Source organism: Macadamia integrifolia, chromosome 4 (assembly GCF_013358625.1).
Source record: "Macadamia integrifolia cultivar HAES 741 chromosome 4, SCU_Mint_v3, whole genome shotgun sequence".
In the NCBI taxonomy this organism is placed as follows: domain Eukaryota; kingdom Viridiplantae; phylum Streptophyta; class Magnoliopsida; order Proteales; family Proteaceae; genus Macadamia; species Macadamia integrifolia.
This window is the reverse complement of record NC_056560.1, coordinates 6749978-6763951: the sequence shown is the minus strand read 5'-3', so window position 1 is coordinate 6763951 and position 13974 is coordinate 6749978. Positions and strand designations below refer to the sequence as shown.

At 37.9% G+C, this 13974-nt stretch overlaps 1 protein-coding gene, 1 long non-coding RNA gene and 1 other non-coding gene across 3 annotated transcripts; 1 reads left to right on the top strand and 2 right to left on the bottom strand.

Moving 5' to 3' along the window:
- Positions 1–913: 913 nt before the first annotated feature.
- On the bottom strand, positions 914–985 carry TRNAD-GUC. The gene has a single exon. It is a non-coding gene; the product is annotated as a tRNA-Asp (tRNA).
- Positions 986–1400: 415 nt separating this feature from the next.
- On the bottom strand, positions 1401–2489 carry LOC122075214 (ethylene-responsive transcription factor ESR2-like). The gene has a single exon (XM_042640163.1). The coding sequence runs from the start codon at positions 2487–2489 to the stop codon at positions 1401–1403; it is 1089 nt and encodes a 362-aa protein (XP_042496097.1).
- A 9908-nt stretch (positions 2490–12397) lies between these two features.
- Positions 12398–13649, top strand: LOC122077355. Its single transcript, XR_006139776.1, has 2 exons — positions 12398–12877; positions 13261–13649. It is a non-coding gene; the product is annotated as an uncharacterized LOC122077355 (long non-coding RNA).
- The last annotated feature ends 325 nt before the right edge of the window (positions 13650–13974 follow it).

Below are 13974 nucleotides of genomic sequence, written 5' to 3'. Positions count from 1 at the left end.
CACTAACTGTCTCTCATGCACACGTAGGTATTGCACTCCCGATAAATGACTGCCTTCCCTTGATGAAAAAAAAAAAAGAAAAAAATCCCCGCAATATTTATATTGATGCAAGGGCTGGGTTTTAAAGTTTTCAAATGTGTTGTATCATGTTAAGGAGGTGCAAGTTTATCAACTAGTTTAGCAACCTCTTGTGGGACTAAAATTTATACGTTTTGGTTGATCTTCAAACCACTTGGTAATTGTCATACCCTAGTGAAATATCTCACTAATTTTCTAAGTGGGTCTTATATATTTGCCGAATTTTTGGGTATCACAATTATAACCTTGTAGATACAATGTGGGGGTGAAGAAGGATTGGCCTACCCTCTTTTTTTTCAGGTCTTTGAGGTATTAATACTTTATCCCTTGTTTCCAACCATTGAAGTAGCCAAAGGCATCGGTTACTAGCCTACCTTCTTGAAATGAAAAAAATGACACCTTTATTGATGCTTCTTCATGTACACTTATTGTGTCTCATGCACACGTAGGTATTGCACTCCCCATAAATGACTGCCTTCCCTTGATTGGGAAAAAAAAAAAAATCCCCGCAATATTTATATTGATGCAAGGGCTATGCGACCAGGCATCTCTTGCCTTTAAATTCATTAGCCTTATCATATTTTACTGTTTGAATCAGGGTAACTTGGTTAAAAGTTAAATAAATGTTAATTATTAAGGGGAAAAACTCATTCTCACTGGCAATCGTGATCCCTGACCATAGATCTAGATTTGCTGCGTGATAAACTGCAACTTATTCCATTCTTCTAAAATGGGATTTTCATCGTGGAGATCTGACCCCTTGATCAGTATAGGGAAGGGCATTTTTGACTTTATACAAATAAATGAGAATAAATGAAAATTTTAAAATTATGCACGCCGCTGCCGGGGATCGAACCCGGGTCACCCGCGTGACAGGCGGGAATACTTACCACTATACTACAACGACTACGACGCTGAGCGTTCATTTCTTAATGTAATGGATTTACTATTTTTTAAAATTTAGTAATAGGAGCATCTTTTCTTCTTACTAGGAAGAAAAAAACCTTTTCCCAGAAAAATGTCAACAGGTCAACTCAGTCCATTATAGAGAGAAGGTGTGATACTACTTCGTAGTGCAGATTCCAGATTCTGAGTGTCAAGATTCAAGACCAATAGGAAAGAAAAACCAAATTTGCGTACTCAAAATGCCATTGTCAAGATTAAAGACCCATGAAAATGAAAAGAGCAACTTTCAGAATTCAAGCTCATAAGGTGGTTCTGGTTAAGAAATTAAGCATGAACCATCGATGATATTTCTTCCTAAAGCATTGAATGAAGTACTCCAAGATACAAGTGAAGTCAGAAGACTGTAACCAACTAAACTACTGTTTCATCAGAGGTAGACCTGAAGCGTGTTGCAATCTTGTTGCAAAGATATCAAGAAGCTCTGGGTTCTTCATTAATTCTTGCAGCATTCCCTCGGACATGACCGGGTAGCCGATAGATACTTGGTCATTGTAAGATGAGTAGTAAGACGAAGACGACACGTTCTGTGATTGCAAACCAGAATCAGCTGGAGGCTCTAGTACTGTTTGTGCATGGCAATCTGAGTAGAGACTGAAATGGTCCTTCTCATTCTGTTTCTCCATATTCTTCATCATCGTTCCTGCGTCCACAAAGTAATGGTTCTGGAGAGATGGGTTATTAATGTAATCAGAGCTGCTCATCGAAGAAGAAGATGAGGAACTTGATTTGGGAATGAACCCATTAACGACCTCCTCCAGCAGACCAGAATGAGCGGGGGGCTCTGAAGGAAAGAAATCTATAACCTCAGAGGTAGGCGTAGGGCAATAAGTTTGTTGATATTCGACGTGGGATTGATTCAGAGAAGAGCCCTTCAAATCCATAGGACTATAGACTGGCTTAGCTTCATGTACGACCGAAGAGAATGAAGGAGAAGAACAGAGGAGGTCACGAAGGAAACTCACATTCTCCAGAGAAGGTGACTGCAGAAGTGGCATATCAGAGCATGCCACGTAACGGTGCAGATTAAAGTCCACAATGGACGGTGGAGCTGGCTTGGGGAAATCTAGAGAAGATGAGAAGAGATGGTGGTGATGAGGAGGAGGTGGTGGAGTGGTAGGAGGGTAAACGAAGTTGGTGCGAGCCTTGAGGCCACGCATGGCACGAGCAGCGCAGTCGTATGCACAGGCAGCTTCCTCGGCGGTGTCAAAGGTGCCCAACCATCTTCTCTCCTTGGACTGTGGGTCCCTTATCTCAGCTGCATATCGACCCCAAGGCCGCCTCCGGACTCCCCGGTACTTCATGTTCCCACCGCCGTTGCCGGCGGAGGACACTCCAGTAGTCTCCTTCATACATCTTTTGTTGTTGCATTTCTTCTGCTGCCGTTCTTTTGGGTTCGATTCCGACAAGTGAGTGAACCCATTGAGTTGCGTTAAAGCTTCTTCCATGACGAATTGATGAAGACAAAGAGAAGGTAAAGACTAACAACACAGCCTTGAATCGTTTCAGGACATAAGGTCTGTTCCTGCTCAAGTGGGAATGGAAGTATTTATAGAGAGAATTCCACTCCACATGACCAATCCGTATTCTTTTTTTGAAAAAGTAATTTTTGGGAATTGATCAAAATGGATGATGATGGACCAGCCAAGGGGTCTTTACCTTTTAGTAATTGCAAATCGGCTATTTCCGAGATGATTACTTGATTGATTGATTGATATATTAGAGATAAGGGGTAAAGTGTTTACCCTTTAAGATATGTTTCAAATGTTAAAGTACAAATAAATGAACAAAACCACCAAGCTCCATCCAACATGTAATAAATGAGAGAGTTTTTCAACTTCCAATAATCAGAGACAAGAGAAACCAAAAGAAGGGACGAATCAGAGAAGAGAGGCAGCTAGGAACAGCTTTAGTGGTTCTGCGTGTGGTGATTATCATTCTGAATGATTACACTGGCGGCGCTCAGAAGTTGTTCCTCCATGTTTTGGGTTTTCTTAGCATCATTTAGGTAATGATTTAATCTATAATTTGAAGTCCTAAATTCCTAATAATACAGAGTTTTATGAGTACATTAACCCTAATTAGTTTGCCAAGTAATATAGAACGTATTTTCATTGGTTCACGTGAACCCGTGGAGCTGTCTTTTTTTTTTTTGGTTATATAAAAAACGTGGAGTTGTCTTGTGTAGGATAAGGGATTAGGGTAGGAAGTAAGACCGAGAGTCTGAACTGAAGTCACCATCCATGCACGCGTGCATGGAAAAAAACAAAATACAAAGGAATGGTACTACGTAGCCTGAAAATATGGAACAATACGATTAACTCTACTAATCTACCTACTAAATCCCCGGAAAAAAATTGAGCGCTACGTGGGTATTTTTGGTTGGGGCGAGGTTTTTCTAAGTGTGCAATAGCGATGGTAGCTCAAATTCGACATTTAATATCACTTTTATTGCGTAGTAGAGGAGTCAGATCCTTGTGGCTGCTACTCTGATCACCGTCAAAGACATAGAGCAAATCACTTTCCATTAGGTTCAAAAATACCCTCGTAGGTAAGGGTGTTAATTGGTCTGGTTTCGATTTAAATGGTGTGGATTGGTTCGATTCATATTTATTTGATTAAAACTATAACCGCATCATTTACTAAATGGTTTCACTTTCTGAAACTGTGACCTTTTAGTAAACGGTTTCGATTTTCACGGTTTTAAACAGTTTCGGTTTCGATTTATTCTATACACTTTGTAAAACGGTTCACAATCAATTTGTTATAACTTGCAACCATCTCTAAATTGAAGATCATAAGCTTATCCAAAAATAAATGGCAATCACAAATAAGAGATTCTATATTGATGATGGTATGTCTTAATTTGATAATCTAGTGCTATTTCTTTGCATGGTCATTCTCCAATGTCACTCGATTTATAACCGAGAATCCTTTTCATCTCCTCGAACATTCCCTTTTAAACCCATAAACCCAAGTTCCTAATTCTCAAGGCCGTACAAATGAAAGAGATGAATGAATCATCATATCTTTAGATCAGAGTCTAGGAAGAAGAAAAAAGAAGATGGGAAGAATTGAATGAAGACTATTTGGTTATTTTGTAACTAATAGATTAATCGTACGTACCTGATTGAAAAACTAGGGGTTCAAACCATGAAAAGGGAAATAGGGAACACGAGACGTCTCAAATCCATTTCATGCCAATCACTTTTACTTAGGGTTATATTTTTGGAAGTGATATACCAATTCTGCCTCTTGCTTTACTTAATTATTATACGAATTAATCAGATCGGTTTAAACGGTTTCAATTCGGTTTGAAACCAACGGGTTTCGCGGTCAAAACCAACCCAACCTATTTAGCTAATCGGCCTGAAACTTGAAACCATAACCGCACCATTTACTAAACGGTTTTGCGATTTTGGTGTAAACGGACCGATTCGATTTTGGTAAATGATTTCGGTTACAAATTCACATCCTTACTCGTAGGTGTGTGAATCTTCATAGGTTTTAATATTATGCAAAATACCTTTCAAGATTACATTTATTTGGTTGCAAGTGGGGGTTATAGCCTCTCTCTCTCTCTCTCTCTCTCTCTCTCATGTATTCTGGTTTCAGGTTGGTCATGAACTAAATTGAAACCAAAGTATTATGCAAAAGTTCGATTTCAATTGATTTTGATTCCAATTTAGTCCAGTTTATTCTTTTATGAAGTTGAAATAGCATGCTATTATTAGGCTATCATTGGGTTTTAATTTTTTATTATATTTTTCTATCCCTATGTAGTGAAATATAAAGCTTCACTATTTGTCACGTGGCAATACGTAGTTTAGTCTATGTGATAGAGAACATGGTAAGAATTTCATTTGTACAATTTCAGCATAAAATGCACAAATGAAGTAATTAATTAAAATTATAAAAGATATCATTTTAATTTTTTATATTCATCTTTATTAGGTAGTATTTTAATATTGGGAGAGGGATAGATATGCCGCCGATATCAAGTATGCTAGTGGATAGCACCAATAGGAACACATGATGGAGTATCATTCAGGAAGGATATGAGGGTCATTTCAGAAAAAGGAAAGAGAGAGATAGACACAATGGGTGCTAGCATACTTGATATCGGCGGCATACTCAACCTTTTCCTTTTACTAAAACTTTGAATAAAAGTTTGAACAACTTTCCTTGTTTACTTTGGAGTAAACTTTGGCCGGGGATCTTCTATCACAAGTCAAATCCATACACTATCAAATGACAAATAATGAAGCATTATATTTCACTTAGCATGGTGAAGCTTAAAAATTCCCATCCAAAATTTTTAAGACTAATTTTTATTTTATATTAATTTCTTTGATTTTTACTTTTTTGTCGAGTTGATTTGATTTTCAATCAATTTCGGTTTCATCTTTAATTTGGCTAATTTCAATTTCGATCGATTTCATAAAAACCCATATCAGAATTCACCTAATAGGAAAATGGTTCAATTCAATTTAGATTTGAATTGATTGGTCCAACCAGTTCATGGTGACATTTTAGTATAAACCTTATGGTAAGGTCTTTCAATTTAGGGCGAAAAGAGGGCAAGGAAGCATAATTCACTAGGACCCATGGTTTTAGGTATAAGTAGGAACAGAAATTGGATTGGCGATATTATTATCAGCTGAGAACAATCCCCTAAGACTGGATATCACTTCGATATCAGGGTAAAATCATAAAAAAAAAAAATTAATTTTATGAAAAATAAAAATAATATTGATCAATTCAGATCGATACAATCGATCCAATATCGGTATGGTATTGGCCAAAACTAATCCTTAATTGGATCATAGTTATTATTATTATTATAAAAGACTTGGATCATGGTTTCACTTCCCCTAAAACCATAATATTAAATTGATGTGATATGATGATGATCATCGTCAAAACTTACAGTAGTATATGGGAAAGAAGGAAGAAAACAAAGGGCGGTGGCGGGGTGTTTGATATGAATGCGTTGACGTTGGGAGCAAAACCCAAAGAGATCAAAAGGAGAAGAGACAAGTGGAGAGAGGAGAAACAGCTATAGAGACTTAGATTTTAACGACAAGCGAAGATCTTGTCAGATCAAATAGATTCAATAAAATGGACTAATAACCCAGCTTTTTCACTGCAGATGGAAAAGCTCTGGTCGGACTGAACTTTTGAGAGAGAGATGTGTTAAATTGATCCGTAGCTCGATCCAACAATTGTATCTTTTACTTTCAAATTCATATAAGGGTTCTCTTCATATAATGAACAGGTGTCAAATACTCATCTGTATAATCAAGTGATCGTATGAACAGCTAGGATCATTGGATTCATTCTTTTTATTTGTTAGATTGAAAAGGAATTTAAAAATAAAATGCCTTCATGTCTCGTCTATTATGATTGTTCTAATGTAATCTAGTGGTTGCGGGGAAAGACTTATTCTTAAGTACAGTCTAAATTGGACTTGGGCAGGGTTTTCTTTTACCATTTCGTTTTGTACAAGTCTACTAGGCCCTGATCAACTTAACTCATCAAGGCTTCTTGGATCTACTACTACATATATGCAATTCGAGGTGGATGGTACCTATATCTTACCGTCTTACACAGCATTAGAGCCCAGCTGGGAGAGAGAATTGAAGGCTGAAGGAGGTAATGTATGTAGGTTTCTCCCTCTCTCTCTCTCTCTCTCTCGCGGCTCGTCCTTTTATACATATTTATGTCTATAAGTAGGTGTAAGGTTTCTTACATAGACATGCGCACGCCTAGTTATGGACTAACAACATGCAGGCAATAACCACAGGCTTCTTTCCCAGAATGCTTCTAATCATCCCAAAATGTTAAACTTTTTTTTTTTTTTAACTTATTGGTCCTTCAACTGAGTTGCCCGACTTCTAGGGCTTTAATACCGATCTGATTGATCAGTACTAGATTGGATCGAATCAGTATCGTATTGGATTAATATTGATGTTGTATTGGATCGACATCAAAAGAGAGAGAGTGCTTTGTATAAGTATTGTTGAAATCAATTAATTAAAATAAGAAATAATAATTTAAATAAAAAAAATTATATATAAAAAAAAATTATGTAGGGCATTTAAGTCGAAAGAGAAGAGAGAGAGATGACAACAACATTGTAAATAATCCTAATAATAATTTTTAATGGATTAAATGTGTCAGCAAAAGGGCTGTACAAGAACCCAAGACCAAGTTCTCATGTTAGGACTTGATAGGAAATTGTCTCTATAGAAATAAAAGGAGACAAAAGTTTTCTATCCGGCCTTGCACCACAGACATAGGGACGTTCAATAACCACCATGCCCCTCGCCTGAGATACGCACCCTTGTGTGTGGGCAAAGGGGCCTCTCATGGACATAAAACATTTGCCAAAACAAAAGAAAGAGCTAGACATTAAGTCTGAAGTCTGAACCGGTGAAGTATTGAAGAGTTCAAATCCTAAGAGATTTGAGTCTCATCACTCCTGGCTTCTGGGGACAAGTAAGGATTCCCCAAGGGGAATGGGAATTGCGATGCAAGATGGATTGGGAACCTTTTTTCTTTCATAATGCTTCTGAAACGTCTCACCCTCTGCTCTGTGATCCCAAACTTTTCAGAATGTTAAAAGGAGAAACGCAGAGATCTGTTGGGTTTTACTAACTCCCAACATCCCCTCCTTACACTCTCCTACCCAGAGAGAGAGAGAGAGAGAGAGTCATAAACTGGGTCACTGACACGGGCATCGGGGTATGTTTGACAGAGATGGTGCGGCACTGGACTAACCTGAAAGGGCTGTCCTGGGCTGGCCAGGTAAATGGAACCAGGTCGTCGGTGCCAATCTGTTCCAATATCATATCGATTTTGAGATACTCGAGATACTGTACATTAAAACCATGCTTCGAGTCATCTTAATTTCCTTTTTCCATGCATAGAAAGCGAACTACAAATCGACCTAAGATAAAATCATAATGTTCACTTTTTTTTTTTTTTTAATGGTTCAGATGATCTTAATTTGCCAATAGTCTTCTGAAACTAAATATCAAATGGCTCTAAATGTCATGGATTAACAAGAAGAAAATTAAGACGACTCCATTGAGCACGGAGAAATTTATACAGGAGTTGACCCATGCATTAGAGAGAGAGAGAGAGAGAGAGAGATCTTTCAACTGTCTCTGCGAGCAATTAAGGAAATGAATGCGAGCAATGAATGCGAGCGTGGGAGACAGAGGACGATGGAGTCTGCTTTTCTCTAATCTATAGATTCTATACATTAAAAGCCTACAAAATAATGGAGGATTAAACATGTAGGAGAGCTGGAGAGGTCCCAATTCCCTCCCTCCCTCCAATGGTTCTAGGAATCGGTTTGGTATTGGCTGGCCGACACCAATATCAATACTGATCCAATACGGGTCACTGATACAGTTCAGAACTCAAACATATCTTTAGTTCAAAAGGTATCGTATCGGTAATTACATATTTATTTGTTTCCAATAGTGTATTATTGGTACGAGTTGAAGTTAATTATTTGAGGAGACAAAGAATGGAGAGAGATAACCCAACTAAGAAAGCAAACATACCTTTTTGTCAATATATGTCGTTCTGCTAACTAGCAGTGTTATTAGATTTTTTGATTTCTCCCTGACCCTTTTGTCTCACCCTAAGTACTTTTTCTGTTTCATTCTCCAACCTCCATTAAAGGACTGAAAACCTCTCTGCTAAGATAAAATCATAGCCAGCTGCTGCCAGATATACCTCGCTCAGGCTCAGGCTCAGGCTCATGCTCAGGCTTAGGCTTGTCAAGAAGACAAAGAAATAAGTCCAAATTCCCTGTAAGATATGTACTGGCTAATTAAGGCTGGCTCTAACCCTCTTATTCCTTTCTAAGTCAACTTCCACCTCTCTTTAACCTTTTAACCCAATCAATTAAGCCAGTGGACTCTCCTGCTTAGTCCATCAGTCTATGAGAAGACCCTCTAAAAGGATTCCAAAAAGAAAGCTTGTTTGTATATAATTTCTGGGCTCTCACTTCTCACAGTAAGTAATTAAAGATTTAGAAATTAAATTGTAGAATAACAAGTTAAGAACAGAGAAGAACTTCAAGCTAGCTAGCTGGGAGGCAGGGAGCGACCATTAATATTTTGTCGGTTTAGTACACCTTAAAGAGTTAAGACGAGTAGCTTTCATTTGGATTCATGGTCACAACAGGATCCACCATTAATCATGCGCCACACGCGCATAGATGTCTGTCCCCACCCTAAGCTTCTAACCTGAGCCTGCTTCATAGCTATTAGCTAAAACCCAATATATATAGTTAATTAACTATAAAATAAATTAAGAAAAATCCATCAATAAAACGACAAAACAAAACACAAAAAAGAGGGAGTAGGGTGTTCTAGCTGCTGTATCCAACAGCAGCAGTTTAGGCGTTTTTTTTTTTTTTTTTTTGTCAGCTGAAATATTATCTAGGACACAAGGAAACCCCTAGAATTAAACATAATCAACAATCTTAATTATTTAATAAGGGATTTCATTGGCATTATTAGTGGTTTTTTCAGATACTCTAATGGAAGGTTTCTCTCATATTTTTTTAAATTTACTAGCGTCTCATTTGCCTACCTGGCTGAAGCTCTCGCAATATAACAAACTCTTTTTATTGCAGTCTCCAGAAACTTCACTCATCTCATCGTAGAGAGTGATAATTTAGGAGTTATTTCCTTATTAAGGCCAATTGCTTTTATTCCTTCTTGGAGAATATCAGCAATTATTGACGATTGTCGCAGATTAGCCTCACAACCCCATTCAGTTATCTTCACTCATGTTTACCGGCAAGGCAATCAAATGGCTAAAGCTTTAGCTTCTTTTAGTTCTTTGAATTGTTTTTTTGTAGTTTAGTATTACTTCCCACCTCCCCTCCCTCTCTTATTTATTGTCTTTGGATATTTGTCATACTTTTTTTTCCTTGCACTGTACTTTCCCTCCTTCTGGAATATAAAATTTTCTTCTACCCACCCCAAAAAATAAAAACAATAAAAAATTAATAATGACTTTTGTTTAATAGTAATCTCTATTAGTTAGTTAATAATATAAATAAATCAAATCAAGCTAATCCTAAAAGAATAAAATAATTTTTAACTCATCAAGGTGATAGGAAAAACCCAAAACCTAGTCTACATAAAACTTTTAATAAAGAAATAATTAATTGGATTACAATCCTCTAAGTAAAGGTTATAGAGGCTACCAATCGTTAAAACAATAAATTACAACATTGAAACTAATTTTAAAACTGATTTCACTTCTCTTTCATTCCCTTGCAATTAGATAGAACTTACCAATTTCTTTTTTTAGTTTGAATTTGACTTAGGCCTAGCCCATTAAAAAACTAGGCCCATTTACCGCCTACTATCCCCTTAAAAAAAGGCTTAGTTAAGTAAGGCTCATACATCAAGCTTGCGAAGTCCATGAATCTGGAGTCCTATTACCTTCTTCCTTTCAAAGAATTTTCCGCCACAGCACACAAGCCCACGTAGCGGCCTCTAGGCTCCATGGCCAATGGAACAACCAATGTTGCATTGTCAAACCACCTACGGATCCGAAATGATTTTAACATTTCTGACTCCTCTTCTTGCCCTCCATTCCCTTCTAATCATGGTTTCAAATATCAGTAATATGGATCCGCCGAGGCTGATATTAATACTTGACCTATCTCATATCAGTAGAATGATTCTTAGTGTGGATATAAAAAAGAGTATACCCAGTGCATGAAACCGCTTGCCAGTGCAAGGGTCTAGAAAAGGTCAAAATATATGCAGCCTTACCACCTTCTTCACGGAGAGGTTGTATTATTGCGTAGAGGTCCGTCTAAATTTATCTTCTTCTTCTTCTTTTTGTTTTTTAAATTAAAAGTGAAGACAAAACCATTCGATACTACCCGCGTGTCTGGCCCAGACCTTTTACAGAGATTGATTGGTGTAAGTCAACAGGGTAAACAAGACCATGGTAGAAGTAAGCGGAAAATGGGCAAGCAATCGATCTCTGCGATTCTGATTCAGTCGGAATTGGTCAGAATCGGCTAGATTTGGCCGGAATATACCTGAACCCTAAAAATTAGGGGTGTCAATCCATCAGATGGCTGGCATATGCCCTCGGACCATGACCTATCTATTTAAGGAATAAGTCGATCTTGGTCAATTTGATTGGGTTTCAGGCTTTAATTAAGCTAATTGGGCTTTCTCTTAATTGGGCTATAATCGTGTCTGAAATAGGGTACTGTACCAATAAAACATTAAATGGTCTTTAGTTTTTCTTAGATTTAAGATAGTTTTATTCTATTTTGTTAAATCATTAAAAATTTTAAAAAGATATTACACTTAATTATATTCAATAATTGATAAAAATATCAATATATATATATCCTTTTCTGTCAAAAAAAAAAAAATTTAAATATACATATAAATGGTCAAGCTAAACATGTCTATCTAAGTAGGGCTTGTAAACGGATCAAGCCAGTTGGAGGCCATCGGGCTTACCCTTTGCACGGTGTACTACATGTATATAAATGGGCCGAGCTTAGGCCCAACACATTTAAGAATTGATGCAGGCCAAGTCGGTCTTTAAACGATGAAGCCTGATATGTCCAACTGGTGCGGACTTGGGATTGACACCCCTATCAAAAATCATGTGTGAACTAGGATCGGAATGATCGGTTGTGAACTCCTGATAGATCTAAATTCGGATCAGATTGGAATCAACTTGGATTGGATCCGGAATCAGTGTTTTAATGCCCAGACCCTAATTTCTTTACAAGTATCGGATGAAAACCTTCGCAGCCGGAATTGGAATCGGCCGGCAAAGCCAATCCCGATTCTTGAAACCCTGATTGTCACCAAATTCCTCCAATTAATATGCAGTCATCCCAATCCATTCAGGACGCAACTATATGAGACGTCACATTCCAGTTGGAAGGTTAGCACTTGGGTGCTTTTGCTTGTCAATTAGGTGCAAATCCATAGTTCACTCCCACCACCACCTTCAAAGGAGCACACCCATACATGGATGTGGAACCCATGATGGGTCCCAGTTGCTATCCCACTTTAAATCCAATTCCAACAGCCAAAACCACACCCCACCCCCCCACCCTCCAAAAAAAAAAAAAAAAAAGGATTTCTGGGTCAGGAGAATCATATTGTTTTGCCACTTCTAATGTATCTCTAATGGCTCTCATTTAGTTAACATCATCCCAGCTGCTTTGTTTCTACTTCCATCATCATCATTATTCATGGCAGCAATTCATGAAGTGGGGAAGGCAGTGATTACAAGTTGGCCCCTCCAAGTGGGAATATTGATAACCTCTAGCTTTATTTTCTAACATGACAAACAAGATAAGAGAGTGGATGATGTGACCACAATACAATACCACGAGAAAGTTTTAGCCAGCTCTGATACATGAATCTTGAGAGAAGGACAAGGGCCCCCTCCCTCGTCACCTTTCTTGCTGAGATCAAAAGCCAATCCATCTTCTTTTTCTCTCTTATTTCAAAAGCTAAAATGGATAAAAAGGCAAATGACTTTTGAGTTATAGTGGTGGTTGGAGCATTAGCAAAAGCTAGGTGGGATGTTAATGGCCTTCATTACCCCACTCGTGACTGACTCATGACTCTACAGTGTGAAAGAAAGACGATCTAAATGTTCCCAAGACTTTAAATCAAAGATGATCCAACCAAAGCCGAAGGAGTTTTAAAACCAGTTCTTCAAGTTTCAGTTTGAGGAGTACTGCAACAGGAAACTCTACTCTCATTCTCTCAGTATCAGCTTTCAAGTCTCAAGTGACCTTCTCGAGGTATGGAGATTGAATTCACATGGCCCCTCCAGTGTTCTTCTGAAAATGGTTTTTTTTTTTTTCATTACAACTCTTTCTTTTCCCCATATTGTTCAGTGAAGAGGCCACTTAATTGCATTGTCTTGTTTAATTTCAATCCTAGACCCACTATAGGCTGCTGCTATCTATCCAAACTGGCAAATTTTAAGAAGTAGGTGGCCATGATTCACCACAAGGGCCCCTCACATACGATGGACCACTCCACTTCTCACTTACATTAATCCTTTATTATTGAATATAGATGTCTCTGCAAGCAAGAACTTGAGCTTCTGAAGGAGGATCCATTCTTCGATTCTTGGGTTTTTACTATCAAATGTCTCAAAGATTATGTTTGGACTGTGCAGGAAGAGACTGCAATGGAGGAGGGGAAGGAGGAGATGGTGGCTAGAGCACCCACTCCAGTGCTTATGAGACAGACAAGTGCAAAGACCAGTTGCCTCTGCTCTCCAACAACACATGCTGGTTCATTTCGGTGCAGGCTTCATCGGGGACCTCATCTCCAACGCCCCAAAAGCATCAACACTGCCACTCTTAGTGAGTCTCCTGCAAAGGCAAACAATGGAAGCACAGTAGAGGCCCAGTGATTAACTGATGTTATTGCTGTAACCTCTATCTCTGTTATGAGACTTTGGTTTTGATTTGATTTGGGAAATTCCGAATTCTAAAATGTGATCTAAGCTGTGGTAACCAGTACTGTCAGGAAATCAAAAGATTACAGAGTTTAAACTCATAAGCCATGTCCATAACTCCAAAACTAAATCGAATTCATTCTTTAAAAAATAGACATTTTGACTGCACCAGATGATTTTATCCAATTTAAGAGAGAGAGAGAGAGAGAGAGAAGATAATCTCCACCAAGGTTATCTTCTGGACCATAATTTATTCAAAATTAGATAGTGTCAACCATCATACCAGAAAAACAGAACATTTATTGGATTTTAACGATCATTTAATCAAAATAATTTCTGGGATCAAGTGGTGGGGCAAAGTTGCTGGCATAGGAACCACAGAAGTTGTAGGGGACTGAAAATATGCATGGATTATCATACTGAGAGTAA

Bases quoted from the DNA above. Each gene is read 5' to 3' on its own strand.
- LOC122075214 (XM_042640163.1), bottom strand. From the start codon at position 2,489: ATGGAAGAAGCTTTAACGCAACTCAATGGGTTCACTCACTTGTCGGAA.